Below are 22010 nucleotides of genomic sequence, written 5' to 3' on the forward strand. Positions count from 1 at the left end.
TTTTTTTTTTTAAATTGTTGCTGTTATTGCATGCCTAATGTCAAATCTGTTACTGATATCTACCTGCTTTTGAAATGTATCCATGTTAATTTATATCCATAGGTCAGCTGGATCCCAGGCTTGGCCCATCATAAAAAGAAGCAATCAGCCTAATGACTGGACTCCAGGAGCATTATGGATTTTACTAATATGGGTATGATACAGTTGCAGAACCCCAACCACCCTACGGGTCTTCTGCTGAAAGCCAACCAAATGAGGCTGGCAGGGACCCTGTGCGATGTAGTGATAATGGTGGACACTCAAGAATTTCATGCCCATAGGACAGTATTGGCTTGTACAAGCAAGATGTTCGAGATCCTCTTCCACCGAAGCAGTCAACAGTACACATTAGACTTTTTGTCACCAAAGACTTTTCAGCAAATTTTAGAATATGCTTACACTGCTACAATGCAGGCTAAAGTAGAAGATTTGGATGACCTCCTGTATGCTGCAGAAATCTTAGAAATAGAGTATCTGGAGGAGCAGTGCTTAAAGATCTTGGAAACCATTCAAGCTTCAGAAGAGAATGATGGCGAACTCTGCACAGGAGACAGGGCTGTGGAAGAAGAAGATGAAAGAAAAGCAAGGTTTATCAAAAACATGTTAAACACAAAGCATTCCAGTGATGAAAGTGGTTACACTAGCACGAGCAACCAGAACCTAGTGGATCAGAGTCCATCAGTGTCAACATCTTATGGACTTTCAGGCATGAGCCCAACCAAGACTGCTGTAGATAGTTTAATGACTATTGGCCAGTCTTTACTTCAAGGAGCACTGCAACAAAATGCGCTAGATTTGCACTCCACAAATAGGCTTCAGAGCCTCTCCGAGATAAAAACAGAAGTCATGCAAGTTGATGAGCCCTCCAACCAAGAAAGCCCAACAGCAGAGTCCAGTGCTTCTAGTGGGGATAAATCTGATAGCAAAAGCAGTCCAGGAACGCCAACTCGCAGTAGTGTAATCACAAGTGCGCGAGACCTGAGTTTTAGTCGTGATGAGACTACACCCGATCAGTCTGTGGAGTTGGGTCAAGGTCTTCATGTTACTCAAGAGCATGCAGTATCCCAAGCAGAGAAACATCTCAGTGTCTATTCTGTACTCCCTAACCACAAAGGTGAATCAATGATCAGCATGCCAACCTCTATGGCAACTGCTCTTCATATGCAGCCATCTCTGGCTGTATCTATGGACTTTAGTGCATATGGAGGACTACTCCCACAAGGTTTTCTCCAGAGAGAGTTGTTCAACAAGCTTGGAGAACTTGCAGCTGGTATGAAGAATGAAGGCAACAGCCTTAATGAGCATTGTAGTGTATGTGGAGCAAATCTTCCTGATAATGACTCAGTGGAACATCACAGGTAAGTCATTTTATAAGGAGTCTTCCCCCATTCCCTTTTCCCCCTCATCTCCCCGCCACCCCCTATAATTATTTAATTTTTGGTTAATGGGGAAAAAAGTTCATATTTGTTGAGTCCATGGTTAAGATATTTTTTATCAAATACAAATTTAAATTGATGTAAGCTTCAAAGCAAATGTTTGCCTATTGAAGAAAAGGCAAGGAGCTTTCCAGTATAAATTAATTAAGGAAGTATATCCTTTATTTTAAACTGTAACTGCATCTGAAATTGGAAATATTTTTTCCTGCACATCTAGTTGCACATCTTGATACAATGTAGCAGAAATTACAAACCGTGCCTTGCAGGTTTGTGCTACATTGTGAAGCACTGCCAACAACACAGCAAGGGACAGATAGATATAGCAATTAAATATACAGTTAACTTTTAAAAGCAATTTTAATTAATGCATTTTAGAAAGTAGCTTAGAATGCATTTAGACAACATTTTTTTGGGTGTACATTCCCTTTTAAGGTGGCCATACACTGTCCAATACTTTCCAATAAAGTAGATCAACTTGTCATTACTTTACTGTTTCTGTTACAATTGAACATGTCGCTATAATATGATATTTCACATGGAAAATTTTTGGATAGCATGCTATCTGCCAGTGATCTCTTTCACATCATTGAGAAGTGCTCTGAGTCACTCTTACTGCACAACTTGTGAGACAAAGTTATGTCCATCGAAAGTAATTCATGGCAGATATCTTACTACAAGTAGGAGCCATGAAAATGAGTAAGCTGATCCCCCCCCCCAAATTAATTACAGGGATGGGATCTGTTGGCTACCTTCACTAAGTAGAAGGTTTTTATATATATATATATATATATATATATATATATATATATATATATATATATATATATATATATATATATATATATATATATATATATATATATATATATATATATATATATATATATATATACACAGTGGTGTGAAAAACTATTTGCCCCCTTCCTGATTTCTTATTCTTTTGCATGTTTGTCACACTTAAATGTTTCTGCTCATCAAAAACCGTTAACTATTAGTCAAAGATAACATAATTGAACACAAAATGCAGTTTTTAAATGAAGGTTTACGTTATTAAGGGAGAAAAAAAACTCCAAATCTACATGGGCCTGTGTGAAAAAGTGATTGCCCCCCCTTGTTAAAAAATAAACTAGTAAAATTAATTGAGATCTATCAGTCTGGTAAAGGTTATAAAGCCATTTCTAAAGCTTTGGGACTCCAGCGAACCACAGTGAGAGCCATTATCCACAAATGGCAAAAACATGGAACAGTGGTGAACCTTCCCAGGAGTGGCCGGCCGACCAAAATGACCCCAAGAGCGCAGAGACAACTCATCCGAGAGGCCACAAAAGACCCCAGGACAACATCTAAAGAACTGCAGGCCTCACTTGCCTCAATTAAGGTCAGTGTTCACGACTCCACCATAAGAAAGAGACTGGGCAAAAACGGCCTGCATGGCACATTTCCAAGGCGCAAACCACTTTTAAGCAAAAAGAACATTAAGGCTCGTCTCAATTTTGCTAAAAAACATCTCAATGATTGCCAAGACTTTTGGGAAAATACCTTGTGGACCGACGAGACAAAAGTTGAACTTTTTGGAAGGTGCGCGTCCCGTTACATCTGGCGTAAAAGTAACACAGCATTTCAGAAAAAGAACATCATACCAACAGTAAAATATGGTGATGGTAGTGTGATGGTCTGGGCTTGTTTTGCTGCTTCAGGACCTGGAAGACTTGCTGTGATAGATGGAACCATGAATTCTACTGTCTACCTAAAAAATCCTGAAGGAGAATGTCCGGCCATCTGTTCGTCAACTCAAGCTGAAGCGATCTTGGGTGCTGCAGCAGGACAATGACCCAAAACACACCAGCAAATCCACCTCTGAATGGCTGAAGAAAAACAAAATGAAGACTTTGGAGTGGCCTAGTCAAAGTCCTGACCTGAATCCTATTGAGATGTTGTGGCATGACCTTAAAAAGGCGGTTCATGCTAGAAAACCCGCAAATAAAGCTGAATTACAACAATTCTGCAAAGATGAGTGGGCCAAAATTCCTCCAGAGCGCTGTAAAAGACTCGTTGCAAGTTATCGCAAACGCTTGATTGCAGTTATTGCTGCTAAGGGTGGCCCAACCAGTTATTAGGTTCAGGGGGCAATTACTTTTTCACACAGGCCCATGTAGATTTGGAGGTTTTTTTCTCCCTTAATAACGTAAACCTTCATTTAAAAACTGCATTTTGTGTTCAATTATGTTATCTTTGACTAATAGTTAACGGTTTTTGATGAGCAGAAACATTTAAGTGTGACAAACATGCAAAAGAATAAGAAATCAGGAAGGGGGCAAATAGTTTTGCACACCACTATATATATATATATATATATATATAATATATATATATATATATATATATATATATAACGGATATAAAGAAATAAAATGGACAACAAATACAAACAATTATTTGTTTTGTGGCACATTTGCTCTGCTGGCTTATATTCATATGCTGAGAGTTATATCTATTTATTCTTTGTAATAACGAAAGCATGTGAATTTAAATTCTTTGTTTTAAAAATAGTTTACAACTCCTTCTCCCACAATTGTGGGATGTATGTATAATTAAAGGGCTGGTTAGGACATTTCTTTCCTGTACAGTACAGACATTTGCATGAACATGTGTACTAGCTATTATGAAATCAAACCTATTAGAAGAAGGACACAATGTTCTTTCTTACTCACTGCAGTTGTATGAAGGTAGCAGCAATGTATGACTGTAACAAGAGGAGCTTAGGTGTGCCTTGAAAGAACACACATTTTAGGCGTGGTGTGTGCTTCTTTGAAACATTATTCTCCACCTATTTTATGGCCTTCCCCAAAAGTACATTATGTTAAACTGACTACCCAGTTATTAACTGTACCCAAGAAGATACATGTTGTACTGTACATACAAATGAGTTACTCTGTTACTCCTTTTACACAACCATTAATAGCAGATAGTAATGAGCAAAATTTCACCACAAAAATGACGCCCATGGATGCCAATAGGTGAAAAAACTCTCGCTCATCAAAAAAAAAAATTTGTTGCCCATCACTGCAGACTCTGATTAGTAACAAACTCCCATGAACTCGAAATTGGACCCTTGATAAATCTGCCCCAATGTGTACTGTATATTTTGAATTGGTTCCTAAGCTCAGTAAGTGACAGCAGAACAGAGCATGTTCAGTGATCAGCAGAAAAGAAGATGGAGGCTACTGGGGCATCTTTAGGGCCAAGGATATTCTCTGCTAAAGGGGCAATGGTTGCCTTGGGCTGGTATAGAAGCCCAAAACATAATGTACAACATTTCTAGCTACTTATCTAGTTCTCATTTAAATATTTTATTCTTAAATTTATCAAATGCTCTAGCAGGTGAGAGATGACACTTTTGTGGCAATTGCCAAACACAAAAAAATGAATCGGGTAGAGATGGTTGATGGCACCGCATCCTGATATTACTCCGTCCTGCATGCTTTTTGGGTAACTGGACAATGTGTATTTTATTCTTGTAACAGCAAGTAATATGTAAATGGCTTCAGCAACCTCCTGTGTCGCTGGTCTCTTACCATCAACTCAATTACATTTGGGAATTGTCCCCCTTTACTAGTGCTGCCTCTGCCATGACCCAGTGATTTATTAGGATAGTAAAGGCTGGCTCTTGTATGCAGTGAAGAAAATACAAGGTGTAGTGGAGCATCTTAGAAAAGTTCTAGTAGAGGATATGTATATGGACAGTAGGCTAAAGGTAGGACTACATGGACGTTTTCGGCGCGATCTGACGCGCTGCGACAAAAACGCCTGTGACAAGTCATATGGGTCAGAAATAAGGTAAGAAATAGAAATGCTGTGTCTGCATCCGACAGTCGTGTCATGTCGGATCAATGCTGCAACTTCATCCGACATTTCTATCTCTTACCTTATTTCTGTCGCAGGGGTTTTGTTACAGCATGTCTGATCGCGCCTAAAATGTCCAAAAAAATCCAATAATTGTATTGTTACTTGTCAGTGTAACTGATATTGAAGGCAGTATCTTTCTGTGTATACAGTATTCTATGCCTGCTGGTCACTTTGCAGGAAGTCACATTGGATAAGTAAGGGGTCACTGTTACAATACCCAGGAGACACACTTCTTTGTATTAAGCATTGTTCTAAATGAGAGCTTTGGAAGCAGCCAGTTGATTTTATGTTCAAATGCTTGTAAAGAGGCCCACACAGTTTTTAAACTGAGCCAGATAGCAAGAATTCCAGTAACCAACATAGCATATTGACTTAAAAGTTTGTTTGGAAAGTAGATATAAGTTTGTTTGGAAAGTAGATATAAGTAGTTTCTTCTCTGAACAGCTTACTGTATATATATGTGTGTGTGTGTGTGTGAACACTGTACTGTGATATTTATTAACATGTATTTATATAGCGCCAACATATTGCGTAGCACTGATATCTTGCTTCTACTAGTAGTTTATTTGAGGCTTTTAATAATAAAATCAAACCAAGTGGTCATATATACTTTATTGTTGTTGTACGTATATCCTCCATAAATCTTTTGTAGCATTGTTGCACAAAAAAAAAAACTGCACATACAAAAGTTCATTAACCATTATTGCTGTGGTAAAATGATATTTTAGAACTTGTGTGTGTTTTATTTTTTTAAATAAGCTAAAAATAGCGGTTTTCTTTAAAAGGTTATATTTAGAGAAAGACTAGAATTTCCCTCTGCAGGTTTAATAGAAGCCCTTACAATTTCACATAACTAACTTATAATTTAGTATTACTCATGCTGCTGTGTTTCAGTGTACTTAGATATGGAATTTATTGCACATGTTGTCATCATACAGTAGCCTACAGTATATCTCTACTGTGAGTCATTTTATTATTTTTTTTCCAAACTGTACTATTGTGGGACAGTTGAACAAGAACTGAAAGCCCTTGGTGGGTGCAGGTGATGATTCTCACTATGGGGCAGAGGAACCCGAATTGGCAGTGGAATGTGCTAGGAATTGACTTGAAGAATCCTGCATTTGGTTCTGTATTTGACAGAAAAAAACCCTAAGATTCAATCTTTTTCAGTTTTTAGAAGTTGTGTATCACTTTAATCCATAACATGGAGATATTATTACTATTATAGTGCTGTTAAATTTTTACTATAAACTTTGCTTTTTGTATTCAGCAATTATTTGTTTTGTAGGAGATGCTGTATAAATTTTTTTTTCTCTAAATGCATTATCCGTGGATTCCCAGACATATAGGGCTAGAATTGCATCCCCCTAGTGTGACAAAAATAAAAGTGCAAGAACATATGTATGTAAAATTCTGTCAAGTATAGATATGTTTATATTAACACTGATTGTTGGTGAAATATTCTTTGGAAAATTTAACCCTCTATTTATCCTTGAGAGATGCGTAACTAATTCCTTCCCCACTCACGTTCACCCACTTTTTTTTCTAATTTTAAAGCAGCAAATGTGGCTACAAAATTAACAGTGTGGGACCTCACCCCGTATGCCAGTGCCCTTAATACTAACCTAGAGGGTTCAAATCAGGAGAAGATAATCTATTTTCTCAAATGCTCTGTTTTCTTAAATCCGTTCTCTTCGCATAATTGTGGTTCAACTTTTTTCATTTGAAGGTAGCTTGCTGTTTCCGATGCTACAAGCATATTGTTAAATAATAAGATAAGAGAGGAAGTAAATTAACCTCTTGGGTCTTGGGTTTTCAAACAGCAGATCTGTCACCGGTATTGAGTAATGTTCGTATGGATCTAGGACACTGATATAAAGGCAAACGGCAATTAAGTTACCTGTAGGTACTAAAACGTGGCTAAGTTGTAGATTTTAAAAAAAATACTTTTTCTTTCTGTTTTCTTAATCTGATTGATCGGCAACTTTGCAATTTAATAATAAAATTGCTGTATATCCTATAGAAAATGAATAAGGGTAAAATACATCTTGGACCATAAACTGTAATAATAATAACACGAATAATATATGTGACCTAAATATATTTTCATACCTGTTTTGTATTTTTCCTGTTGGTTCTGCTCTTAATCAGATGAGTAAATAAGTACATTATTTTTGTAATTTTAATTTAAAATTACTATTTAGAATTTTAGAGGGAACCTGAATGGCTTAAATGAATATAGAGGGTAAACTTTGCAAAGGGCCTAAAACCCATTACACTTTTAAATGTCATGCATTTGTATACAGTATGCCAAGCGCTTTCTCATTTACCCTTTTTTTAATTCACACATTGGCGTCTTGGGTTTTGTTGCTTAGCAGCACCTGATGCCAAAAGTCAATGTAAAAATGAATGTAGGACTAATTGGTCTGCTTCATGTTGGCATTTGGTGGTCTTGCAAGTATCCACCTAAGCAGCTTTATGGCAAATTGGCCTGCTACTAGATTGTTTTTATTCTCTCCAGCATATAGCGGGTATGTTTTCAAAAGTTGAGTTCAATTGTCTTTTGACAGTAATGGGCCAGTGACTACTTGAGTACCATGTAAACAGACTTAAATTAAAATACCTAAATCACGAAATATTAAAACGTAGAAAAATGTTTGTACCAGTATTAAATGTTTCATAAACACCTGTAGGAGTGTGCTGGGTAAAACGAAAACAATGTCCCAACCAATCAATGTAATGATCTCCCATATCAATGCAATCTTACACCATAATGCCGCCTTTTCTACATACTTCTTGCACTGCCTCTGAAAGCACTGAACAGATGGTTGTTATGCTTAGTAGTGGTGAACTGTTCAATGATTAGAAGAGTCTGTTACTTGTTGCACTTATTCTATTGATTAGTCATAATGAAAGGAACAGAGAGGTTAGTATGGGGAAGGCAAAACAAGCCATGCAGAGCATTCCTGTTCTGCTAGGAGTATGCTGATCACACTGTGGGAATATTTCAGAGTAGAGATTGGGGTAAAAGTGTGTGATATATAGATATATATATATATATATATATATAGATAGATAGATAGATAGAGAGAGAGATATATATTCAGTTATTGAATTGAAAATTAGTCATAAGATATTATTATTATTATTATTATTATTTTTTTTTTTTTTTTATCCTTCAACTGTAGAGACCCGTTTCTATAACCTGGTTCTCCAAGTCATAATTCTTCACAAGGTTAATGTTGCACTGTGTTTTTGTATAGTCGAAAACTGATTAATGTCAGTCCTGGAATGACCATTTTTATTAGTGGCACCTGGTATCGAAGTGTTCTAATGGAGCCCAGCTCCCTGGCCCGGGATTCTTTTGTAAAGGAAAGTTCCTGATTAATTTCCATCTCTTTCCCCCTGTCTTTGGCCTGGCTCAGGAAATGAAGGTTCCCCTCCCAGCTGACCTGAGCTTGGTAACCTTTGACAGTGCCCTGTCAGAGACTCCTGGGGTGTGGGGCTGAGCCTCTTGCATAAAAGGTGAACAGTTTATAATAGGCTGAGGTGACTTATTTATAGGGTGTTAGAATGGGGTGACAAACGTTAACTGCTTACAGCCCAGACTGACTGGATGTGTGTGTGTGTGTGTGTGTGTGTGTGTGTGTGTGTGTGTGTGTGTGTGTGTGTGTGTGTATATATATATATATATATATATATATATATATATATATATATTGCTCTACTCTTCTAGATTCATAATTTGCAGTTACCGCCATGTTTTGGTCAATTGTCCACAACATATCATGGCTTACAACGCTGGTCCAACTGTATTTATGGTATGGGCCATTATTAGAAGGGTGTGTGACCTGAAACAGGCATAGGTAGTCCCAGGCTATCTATTACGAATGCTGATTCCAGTCTCTGGAAACACAATAAATGAGACTTGGTGTTAAGACTCTCATCCTGATGATACTGTTGCGTAGGAATGGTTTATCTTGAATCAATCTAGGTGGCAAATCAGACACTGTTTCCTGGAGACTTACACACAACTAATTAGATGTACTATTGCTAATTATTTTCTTTTCTTGACTTTAGCTTGACTAGTTCTGTTAGTCGCTCACATTTCTCGGCAGTGGTGTGCCTGAGGAAGCTAATTTCTTCCTCCTACAAGTGGCAGATTTGGTACTCGGGGTTAAATTTAGTGGCTGCAGGTCACATTAACTGTCTGTAATTGCTTCCAGATCTGGAAGAAGGGGGGATGTCTTTGTATGTGTGTGTTTGTGTGAATGAAGGTGCTGGTAAACCTCTTCCTGCACAACTTGCACTCTGTACAGTCACTTATTCCCTGGTCCTGGATTGTGTCACCTTGTCTTCATTTCATGTTGTTTTCTCCCTCTACTCCCTCTATTTAGTGAAATATATACAACTGCCCAAAATTAATTTTCTTGGTTGTTTTTAGGGTTTAAATGACATCTTTTGGTTGGTAGGAATTGTCTTTGCCAGATTTGTTCTAGGAAATAAGTTTTCAGTATTGAGCAGGCTTAAGTCTTGTTGAAAAGAGTTACAATTTTTGGACTAACTCACTTCTAGTTGTAGGTTAAGGACATTTGTTTTGTCTTTTCTGATATAAACCGTTATTTTTAATTTGCTGTGGCTATATTATTATCTTACATTCAAATAAGTAAAATCAAAATGTATCAAAAATAGTTTGAGACATTTTTTTTAATGACATGGCCAAAAATCTCTACATCATTGTATGCTTTTACCCTGGAGAATTTTTAAAACACACAAAACAACAAAGAAGAATGTATATAATATGTGTGTGTGTATATACTCGCATATGCAGGTCATGGTTGTGGAGGTGTTCAGCTTGTATGGCCTTAAAGGGCACCTGTTGGCTAAAGCCCCAACCAAAAGTTTGGGTTAATAGTGCTCGCACTCCAGTTGAGGGTAATAGTCGTGTTACGTGACAGTAACGGTAAATGCAGCCCCTGTGGTTGAGGAGAACATCAACAAACTGATCGCCCTTGTTGCAGCCACAGATTGTAGGACGGGCCCGGATACAGGCCGATAAGTTGCAGACTCAGTCCAGAAGCTTTTGTTAGCCTGTGTATAGCCAACAGTAATCCGATGAGTCCATGAGATCCCTTATACTCTGGGCCTCAACACATGGGCATATTTTCTCTAAGGCGTATTTTTGCTCCTTAGAATTCATGCTTGTGAATAAGTCTTACAGGCAAACTCTGCTAAACAATAAGGTATCTTCATTTTGTGGCAAGGATATTGACACCCATCTTGAATGCTTTAGTCATTTTAATATGTTCAATAACTTTTAGAATGTTAGTTCTTTTCGGCTCTTTATTGTTTTGGTATGTAATCTTGCATCTTGCATATTCTGTGTACACACCCATTTATTCTACAGTGTTATTGTGTATAGTAGAAGCTTTATACTGGCATATCTCTTTTTTTGCCAAGTCTGCATTTTATAGGATAGGAAAACAGAAAGGTAGTTAGCGATTCACAAAAGAACGTGAAACAAAAATATTGAAATAACAAGGTTTGTTTTAAAGTTGTATCTGTCAATGTTCCTTTCAAGAGTCAGTCTGCCATTTCTATGGAATACTTAGTTGATGAGTTTTGAGTTGCTTAAGTGCAGTGCCACTATTGTCTGAACCCCTGTTGCAATTATTATTTTTTTTTTTTTAATTTTATGCAGAGCAGTACAAATACCTTTTATATATGCTTGTTTTTAGTTTGTTTAGTAACCCTAGGTAATAAGCCATCCCCTCTCCCAGATTCCAAAACAAAGCTCTGTTGTCCAATTTAAAGGCAGGGATGTTGTTAATCTGTAAACAAGAGTCCATGGGTATGCGGCTAATCAGCAGACCCTTTTGTCATCACCTTGGCATACCAGATTAAAATAATTGACACAATATGGATTTATACATTTTTTGTTTGTATTTATTTATATATTCATTCATTTTATGTTCATTTATACAGAAATTATTGTATAGATGTGTTTTTTATGGTTTATGCCTTACCTATTATCAGATGGGGGTCTTAAAAATGGTGTGACCTACTTACAATGGGTGTTTTGGCATGGCCAAAAATATTTTATATAACTTTTTTTTTTTTTGTTTCATATTGGAAGGAATAGATTTTCATGTTTAATCTTTTTTGAATACTCTCGCCCCCTCAAAATATTGCAGTGAAAGGTGGAGCCCATCATTTTCCATACTGTTATTCTGTTGCACATCTGGGAGGGAGTGGCAAAGTAGATTGCATCTTCTCTGGCTTTTTTTTTTTTTTTTCCTCTCTGTGATAATGATGATTTTGTTCTGCCCTATTCCACTGAACGTGATGTTCTGCCAATGACCATCAGCCCCACTCAGGCAATGCCTCTCTAATTAATTTAAAAAAAATGTGTAATCATCCCCCCCAAGTCAGAATTTTAATATAGTTTCTAATTAAAAAATCTGTACAATGTACATGACCAAACAAAAGTTGGTCTCTTCTTATGCAGATGAGTAAAAAATGGGGCAGATTTATTATGTGGGTTAAAAAACGGCAGAATAAAGCTGGCCATAGACGCAAAGATCTGATCATACGAATTGAGGATTCGTATGGGTGGAGCATCCCGTAATTTTTTGTCCAGCGATGATTCGTACGATCGGATCTTTGCGTCTATGGCCAGCTTAATTTGCCACACATGGCCATTAAAAAAAAAAAAAAAACATGGAAAAATGGTGTATTTGTCTTTTTAACCTGCTTTTTCTTTGAGCAACTTCTGCTGGAACTAGGGTTGCCACCCGGCCGGTATTTTACCAGCCTAGCCAGTAAAACACCTGCCAAGGCCGGGGTCGGTATTAAAAATTTACCATACCCTTGATAGAAGCCCTTGGCCCTCTGCTGGAAACGTACCTTTTTCAGTCTTCTGGCCATCGCATGCATGTGGCTATGCCCCTTTTGCATCACGGCCACATCTCCACCCCTTTTTGCATCACGGCCCAGCCATTTGTCACGCCCTGTCCCTTTTTGTTCCCGCCCCCACCACTTGCCAGTAAAAATTTTCTCAAAAGGTGGCAAACATAGCTGGAACTTACTTACAAAGGTCTGAAGCAGTGTAAAATATTGGCACCAAATTTGGCATTTGCATGGCGTAAAATAAAACACACCTTCATAAATTCTTTACAAAGCTTTTTTCACCATTTTTTTTGGTAAATTTTGTTTTAAATAGGCCTATGTATGTCCCAGTAATCCTGCCCTGCAATGACACGCTCTCATTTTCTCATTGGCTGCTTCTCTATCCAGTAGAAAGGACTGCTACACCCCCCAGGAAGAAGATTGGAGCTCCTTCTTTTTTAATATGTGGGGGGGGGGAAGAACAAGGAATTATATTGGTTATTCATTTATTGATATGTTAGAGGTCTGTGGTTCTTCTTAAACAATGTGCCATAAAATATTTTGGTCATGCTGGTCACAAAAGTCTATTTGACTTCCAGTTATTTTTGATGAATGTACAAGTGGTTGCTACAGTCTTGTACTTTGTAACTTACATTGTCCTAATACCACAATTTTGTCATAGGAAAAAAAAATGTAAAAGGTTATTTTAGGGTAGAGCCCTATAGAGCCGTTATATGACAATTTTTTTCAGCTTGATTTATTTTTTTTCGGCCTGTAAAAATAATACATAATCCCAGTGTCATTAATAAAAATGCTGGAATATTTTTCCAAAAAAAGGTGTCAACCCTTAATATGGTGGGTCTTGACTTCCTAAATGAAAGTGCAAGTTTTAGTACAGGTATGGGACCTAATATCCAGACTGCTCAGGACCTCGGGTTTTCCAGATAACGGATCTTTCCATAATTTGGATCTTCATACCTTAAGTCTACTAGAAAATCATGTAAGTATTAAATAAACCCAAAAAGCTTGTTTTGCTTCCAATAAGGATTAATTATATCTTGGTTTGGATCAAGTACAAGCTACTGCTTTATTATTACAGATATAAAGAAAATAATTTTTAAAATTTTGGATTATTTAATTATAATGGAGTCTATGGGAGATGGCTATTCCGTAATTTAGAGCATTCAGGACAACAGGTTTCTGGATAACGTTTTTCATACCTGTATATTTTTTTTATTTCATTACATTTGCACAGTTTATGTTCTGGTTTTGTCACCAAATTTCTAGAGAGCTGAACAGTATGCAAATTGTGTGTTAAATTAAAAGAGTTCTGCCATAAACAAGGGTATGTGACAACTGTTAAACAGAAATATGATTACAAAGTGGCAGTTCTAAATTTTAAACCTGTACAAATGGATGTAGGGAAATTTAACCGCATATACTAGACCCAAGTAATTGTCCACCAGTGTCCAGCACCACCAACAGTGGTGGTTGGTCAGCTTCCTGCTTATGACACAAAAGCAACTGGATGTTCATAAGAGCAGGACTACACGGCCGATTTCGCAGCGATCCGGTGCAAAATCGCAGGCGTCACATCGGATGCGTCGGAAACAAGGTAAGTAATGGCAGTGTCGGATCGTGACGCAATGTGCAGCGTCTGCATCAGACAGTCGCGTTGCATCAACAATGTGACACAATGCGACAATTGAATTACTTACCTTATTTCCGTCGCATCAGACATGACGCCTGCGATTTTACGCAGCGCGTCGGATCGCTGCGAAATCGGCCGTGTAGTCCTGTCCTTTGAATGTTTTTTTTTTTCTATCTCCTTAGAGCAGATACAAGCCAAAAATGAAAGTATTGTTGGTAGCAAGAGTTTATAACACATAATATAGTTCTGTACACTGGGGATGTTTAACATTCAAGCTATTCTACTTCTGGAATAGTCTGTTCTATTGTAAAAAATTGCAGTCTGGTGTTATTCCTGTTACATTTATGTTATGTATTATGGGTATAATATTTCTTACTTGCTCAAAATGTTTTACCGATTAGAATTGAGTCAGACAACGCCAGTGCTTTGTAGGTTCTGCTCTCCCACAGTCTAACGCTTCTAATTTAGTACACGCTATCTTTACATGTGTAACACATCAGAATAGCTGAACTGTATTAATGTTGCAGTCTTTCGGTTGTTAATGAGAGGAGGAGGATGACTCATTAACACGTTCCTTCTAATTTGGCTCATTATAAATAAATATGCATGATGGGTAGGAGAATGAGAGGTTTGCTTGGAATGGATTTAATGCCGTGTGTGTGTATATATAGCAAGTTACCGAAGGATTGTTTTATTTATAATGATTCTTTGTTGAATTAAACATTGTGTTCAGTATAAAAGAGAACTGGCAAACTTGTTGGCTTTCAGCTACAATGTACTCTTACCCCAATATGTAGTAAAATGCATTAAACATTACCATATGTAATAAAAGCCACCCAATTTGCCCAGGTGTAGCAAACAATAAATGCTACCTGCTGATTTGTTGCTTTGTTACGCTCCTGGGCATACTTAGTGGGGCTCATTGATAAACATTAGGCAACTTTGCTATAGGTTATTGCCCAGGTGTAATCTGTCGGTGGTAATTTTTGTTCAGACAGCTGCAAGTTGAACACTGACCGCAATCATCTGATTTGTTGCCATGGCTAACTGCACAGGTGCCAATTTGCCCAGTGTATAATCGCATAACCTTCTAATGTTGCCTGGGCGCAGTAATTGATATCAACCAATAAGCTGTCGAACTATACAAAGTAGAGGGTGTCTATGAAAGGCTCACTGTTTATGATGAGGTTTATCAGTTTAAGAAGTGTTGAGTATACTATGAGGGGGAGGCTTTTAAACAGGTGAGTAGTAAATGCATACCTCCCAACTGTCCCATTTTTAGAGGGACAGTCCCTCTTTTGACCGCTCAACCTGCAGTCCCTCATTTGTACTGGAAAGTCCAGTTTTTCTCTGCATTGAACAGCCTGAAAAAGAAACACAGTTTCTAACTTAATTGGCTTTTGGCAGAGAGCCCAGAACAGCCGCAACGGAAAATAAGATACAATTCAAATGTATCTAGATAAGCAAATAAGTAATATAAATATAAAGTAACAATATAAGATAACGGGTCCCTTGGGAAAATTTAAGCTGGCCATAGACGCAAAGATGATTTTCGGACCGTGTGCGGAGAGTCACGACATTTTTCGTCCGGCGGAGATCGGTCGTTTTGTCGATCGGACAGGTTAGAAAATTTCTGTCGGCTGCCGATAATATCTCAGCGTGTATTGCCGATTGTACATTTTTCAGTGGGAGACTAGCTTTGTTGGACAGGGGCAGAACATTGGCTGGCTGATCTCTTCTTTAACTGCTTTATTTGATCTGACTGGAAATACTTTGATCTGAATGGTTAGTGGCAGGTCTGGAGATGGGGAACTCCGATCGGAACTTTGTATCTATGGCCAGCTTTAGGCTCGACTTAAAGGGCAATTCACTTTCATTAGCAAAACTGTAATAACTGGAAAAAAACACAGAAATATGTTCAAACTTTTATAACCTGCGAAATTTTGTATAATGAACATGGTAATTAGAGGGTGTGGCCACAAAAATGGGCATGGTCAAAAAATTTCACCACGCTACGAGCGCCAACTTGCCAAAATTTTGGGAGGTATGGTAAATGTTTCCTGCTGAGATTACTAGAAACGTTGTACCTTTTATTTCCTTTATATTATGTGGGGGTATGTATTTAGCATCCATGATGGACTTATAGTGAGTAACTATGCAGGAACTTATTTTTTTTTTTTATATATTTGTCATTTATGTTTATAGCAACCTGATTTAAAAATAGAGGTTATATGTTTTACCCCCTGAAAACCTCTAACCTATTAAATCTGTCTTTTGCTGATGGATTATTTTGCCCGCACTTAATCGAGGTTAACTGTCTTGGGCGGTTACACTGAGATAAAGCTGTGGTTGGCGCATATTGCATAGAAGTGTTGAGGGAGTAGTGCGTAGGATAGAGCAAACAGTGTAACGTTGGGTAATATGGGCTATGTGTGTACCAAGCCTCCCCCTCATATCATACTCGACGCTTTTTAAACTGCTAAACCTCAGCGTAAGCCCAGAGTCTTTTGACAGTCACCCCCCTACTATGTATAGTTGTGGTTAAGAGAGGAAACTGGTGAGATGTGCTACAAAGGGAGCAGTAGGAAGTGATATAGTGTAGGAGAAAAGTATCTGTTTCTTCTTCATTTAAAATGCCTTATCTACCTAACGGCTGTAGTTCTTTTCTTGTGGCTTCTAATGTATATTGAGTAATGGGTACCTGTTCTTTCTCAGAAACTTCATGCAAAGTTTTACCTTTCAAAAATTTTTCCTAGAAAAGGTTATCATTAGCAATAGCAAGACCTCATTAGACATATCAGGCTTGTGTCAAACACCACTTCACCACACATCACACACGGCTGCTTAACTGAAGCAATTAACAATTAGTTGCAAGTGCCCCTAACCACAAAAAAAGATTTTATGTATGTTGGCGTGAAGCTGTAGTTGGCTGCCAGTGTTTTTAAGGTATTCTAACAACTATGGTCAGTTTGGATGTATTCTGCTAAAATGGACAAATATCTGCATTCATGTACCCTTATAGCTAGATCACGGCAGTTAATGTATATCTTAACCAGATTATTGTCACCAAAACTTTTTGTCAAGGAACTTTTTGTGTGGTGTCCTTATCTGAACTGGGAGTGGTACCTTGACTACATAAGTGCAACGTGGCCAAGTGCATATCTGAGAAATGTTTGACCATAATAATATAGTACAAAATAATGTGCAATTAGACTTTGCCTTTCTTCTTGAAGTCTGACTGGATGTACATCCGCAGAAACATCTTTACATGTATTCTAATTTAATTGACTCGTGAGCAGATGTTTGTATAGACCTAACTGCAACAGATAAAATGTAAAATAAAGTTTTGGGCTTTTTTTTGCAATTTTCTTTATTGACCGTGTTCTGTTATATTGTGAACACAATAATAACTAATAACTAAATATTTGCCAAACCCTGGGGAATGCCAACCAGGAACTAATTTTATTTATGTATTAAAACTGACCAGCAAACAAAAGCCATGAATGAACAATAGGTGGTACTGCCAGCAAAAGAAAGGGGCTTATAAGGGTCCCCTTTTGGGGGCCAAAGTGGGAGACCAGTCTCTTAATTCAGTCAATCGTTTACATTTTGGACAACATGCTTGTTTGGGAAACCTACTGTATATTGAACCATGAGATCTATTTATGGTTTTGGCAAAGTGCCCTACCTGTTACCCTCAGTGTTGGACTGGCCCACCGGGATACCAGGAAAACTCCCAGTGGGCCATCATGCTGCTAAACATTTGGCCTTTTTTATGGCCTTTCCCTATTTCTATGAGAACAAAGAGGCTAAATAGATGGAATAATAGAATATAGTATTATAGTAGGTAAATAAAAGAGACTAGGAGAATTAGAGGTTGAGTAAAGTGAAGAAGAATAATAGTACTATGGATCCCTGGTCTAAGGTTTTTTGGTGTCCCAGTCTGACACTGGTCACCCTCATCCAATGAGTAAGCACTGTATGGGGAATCCTTAACATGTAACAGCAATTTACTGTTATTGTGTTGGATCACTTCTCATCATAAACAGAAGCAGGACTGCCATCAGAAATCGCAGGGCCCCATACGACAAAATTTCCTGGGCCCCCTGGGCTGCGCCCACCCCAAGCCCCACCTACAGGTCCGCCCCCACCACACAGTAAAAAAACAAAAAAAATATTGGTGGCTAGGGTTCCCACATGTTATTAAAAAATAAAAAGATATTGGTGGTTAGGGCCCCAGGGCCCCCCATAAAAAAATATTTGTGGCCAGGGCCCCCCCATTAAAAAATATTGGTGGCTAGGACCCCACATGAGAAAAAAAAATTGTGGCCAAAATTGGTGGCCAGGCGCCCCCGCACATTATGAGAAAATTGGTGGCATGGGCCCCTTAAACGTCCATGCCTTCCCGAAGTCAGCAGCTCTCAGAAATATGGGGTGCCCGGCTAATCAAGTAAGTGTGGCCGGGCCCCCTACAACTCTCCCCCCTGTTACCCCCTGATGGCTGCCCTGAACAGAAGGAACTACCTCTGAGAGCTGCTGAATAAAAAAAACTAATGATTAAACAAACTGCTAACTGCCTTGTACTAGAAAAGAGATTTGAGTCTTTGGGTGATCTTTATAGGTTGATGAATAAACTGGCAAGGTTGTACTGGGAAGGCAGGACACTGGGAAAAATGATGGCCCAGACCCGCTCCCTGTCCTTGCTGCCCCAACCTCCCTCTCTGGCCCTGTTGGTGGCAAAAGAAGGTACACACATGCGTTGGGGGGGGGGGGGGCTGAAGGGAGGCTGTGGCATAGGCTCATAGGGGGCTTTGTGGCAAAGACAGGGTCTCACCGAGACCGCACCCCCCATGGGCCCCGGGCCACCCAGTCCGATCCTTTATACTGTTAGTGATTTGCAGGAAAGATCCTTGCCTTTGGCTTATGAGCACTTAATCAGATGTATAGCTTATTTGTTTACATTAATATACATTGTAGCTTATAACTTCTGTGTACGGGTAATCATGAACTTTTGCCTTTTTATATTTGATATATTTTTAATATTTGTATTGAATTGTAGCCCTGCTACACCCTCAGTGCACATCAACTTCTTGGGGCTTTTTTCATACATGGACATAGGGTAGCACACACATTCCTTTTTCCATATCCTCATATGTGACCATTTGCCATGTCTGATATTATCCACATGTGATTTACTCCATAGTGAACAATTGGTTTGAATTCTGGCAAATTTTGTCTGCATTTCATTGCTGCTAGGAAGGTTCCCATTACAGCATTAGCCTAAGGGCTGATTCACACCAGTGACTCCTTGTTTCAGCTGACAGATAACAGTCTCCTTCACACTACCAACTTTTGGTCCAGTTGCAGTTAGATTATATATCTGTTGTATGATTTAGTATCCATATACCACTTATTATTTGATCAGACATGATGCAACTTTTGTATGATGGCTTGAGTTGAATTGCATTGGGATAAACCATTGATATTCTGTATGACTGCATTTGGACCAAACTAGAATAGAGGCACCACACTTTGTATGTTAAATAGTTTGTTTTAAAGTAAAAGTGACTGTATATTTCAAAGTGTAAAGTAATTTATTAAGACAAAAAATGGCTTGCTTGTTATGGCAACGTGTTATAACTTTTTACCTGTTTAACAGAAAGCAGTGCCTATTTTATATACTTAAAAACCATATGCTGATTTTAAGGCTAGGGCCACACGGCGCGATTTTGCCGCGATTCTGCGCTGGGCGAGTTGCGAGTCGCTGCGGTTTTTAAGCCGAAATAGCTTTGTTAACTTTGGCGCTGGCGTCAATGCAAATCGCGGCGAAATCGCTGCGCTAATTCACACGCGGCGATTCGTTTTCTATTGTCGCCCGAAGTTGCCTTGCTGGGCGTTTCCGGGCGACAGTAGAAAAAGAATCGCCACGTGTGAATTAGCGCAGCGATTTCGCCGCGATTTGCATTGACGCCAGCGCCAAAGTTAACAAAGCTATTTCGGCTTAAAAACCGCAGCGACTCGCAACTCGCAACTCGCCCAGCGCAGAATCGCGGCAAAATCGCGCCGTGTGGCCCTAGCCTAAAGGTCCATGTGCAACTTAAGCTGTAAAGCATAAAAAATGTATTTGGGAATGTTATGAACTATTGTCACATTGCAGCAATACATACTTGTATCTATTGATTCCTTGAAACAATAGTAAAAGGTCAAGCAAAGCTTCCACACCCCAGTCCTACTATTTACAGTTGGTCTTTAATTGACCACCGTGAAAGGGGCAGCCGATAAGAAGGGCTTTTAGAAAGGACACTGTTTGCTCATTCAGGCCATCATAGGCTGGACTGTGTACAATGCTGGGGAGGGGGCTTTCCACTGGTCCAAAGAAGCGTATTGTGATTTTGTTAGGCTTGACTGAATCTTCAAAAAGTGGACAGGGTAGTATGTTAGAAGGACTTGTGGGGGGAAGGTTTCCTGGGTTATAGCTTTAATTAGAAGCTTAACCCTTTATCTGCAACGGTAACACAATAAAAACAAATGCCTGGAACTGTACATTATATTGGGAGAGCCTTCTCATATAGAAAAAGGTTATTACCATACATACTGCAAATTACAATATGTGTGCATTCACACAGTATAGTGAAATGTTTCAATGGTAGATATTAAGTTGTAATAGTTCAGAAGTACTATACAACCTGTTTCCTGGTGCCCCTGGCAAATTTGAAATCTACTGTAATAAGAGTATTTAAAATTTAAACCTTTCTGTACAACTCTAATAAGGACTCTATGTCACTCTGCCATATGAAAGAGAGGCCAGCCCCATGTACAGTAACTGCCGAGGGTTTAATGATTCTGAAGAAATGGTTACACTGGCGTGTACAACCATATAAAGTTTAGTTAGTAACCAGAAAAAGGACTAACTCTATTGTCTTCTTATCCAGCTCAGTAGATAAATCCCTTTCTGAAAGAAGCCTGTCTTAAATCCTCTAATGTGACCATTGTTTGAAAGTATGGGAAGTATGACATAAGTCTGGTGAGTTAAACAATATTTTCTGTCCAATAACAAGTCCAACTCATTCAAGAGCGGTAGTCATTAGTGATGAGTGAATTTATTCGCCAGCCATGGATTTGTGGCGAAATTCTGAATTTTGTCATGTGCAAATTTTTTGCGACTCTTGTGGAAAAATTTGCCCTTAAGAAAAAACGCCCATTGACTTTAATGCATTAGGAAAAAAAAATCTCCATAAGCAAAAACGGCCTTTGATTTCAATGCATTTGGAGTGAGAAAAATTGTCACGCGTAAAATCGCCCATTGACTTCAATGCGTTTTCGACGAAACTGGACAGATTCGCTCATCACTATTAGTCATGGTTTGATTTGATGGTCTTGAAATCCTTCATGGCTCATAATACATTAGGAATAAATAACTGAAGTGCCTTCCTAACTATGTGGAGCTGTCATAAAGCAAAGGGGTTGTAACCACATAGCTTTTCTGAGTCTGCTTTTGGTCTTTTTAAAAAATATTCTGTAACACTAATCGCAAAAGCCATAGACTGCATCTTGTCAAAACTGAATGGCAAGACTTAAAGTGGACCTGTCACCCAGACACAAAAATCTGTATAATAAAAGTCCTTTTCAAATTAAACATGAAATCAAATTTCTATTTTTCATTAAAGCATTCATAGCTGTTCTAAGCTCATTTAAAAGTCTCAGCTGTCAATCAAATATTGTCTGCCCCTCCTCTATGCCATGGGCATAGAGGCGGGGCAGACAATTACTTTCACTTTCCATTCAGCACTTCTTAGATGTCACTGCTCTCCCCACATTCCCCCAGTTCTCTTCACCATTTAATTGTGTAACCAGGGCATGGGGATGGGCATCAGGTCCCCCATTCTGGTGCACAAACAAGATTCTGAGATGATACAAGGCTTGTCTTAATAACAGTGTCCACAAAATGGCTGCTGCCTGCTTGCTATAATTATGAATTCCCAGACTGAAGGAAACAAGATTCAAATAATTTATATAGTGTAATTAAAGTTCATTTTGCTTGACTGATGTGATAAAAAAAGATTTTGAATAATTCTTTTGGGTGAAGGGTC

At 38.4% G+C, this 22010-nt stretch overlaps 1 protein-coding gene across 4 annotated transcripts in view; it reads left to right on the plus strand.

Moving 5' to 3' along the window:
* Window positions 1-22010, plus strand: part of zbtb16.S (zinc finger and BTB domain containing 16 S homeolog) — a 94685-nt gene that overhangs the window by 8959 nt on the left and 63716 nt on the right. For all 4 annotated transcript variants that reach the window (XM_018227815.2, XM_041571400.1, XM_041571401.1 and 1 more), the window contains one exon: window positions 103-1397. In XM_018227815.2, the coding sequence (XP_018083304.1) occupies window positions 175-1397 (1223 nt within the window). In that variant the 5' untranslated portion in view covers window positions 103-174. The remainder of the gene's footprint in view (window positions 1-102; window positions 1398-22010) is intronic.

The sequence above is a fragment of the Xenopus laevis genome, chromosome 7S, assembly GCF_017654675.1.
Source record: "Xenopus laevis strain J_2021 chromosome 7S, Xenopus_laevis_v10.1, whole genome shotgun sequence".
NCBI lineage: Eukaryota > Metazoa > Chordata > Amphibia > Anura > Pipidae > Xenopus > Xenopus laevis.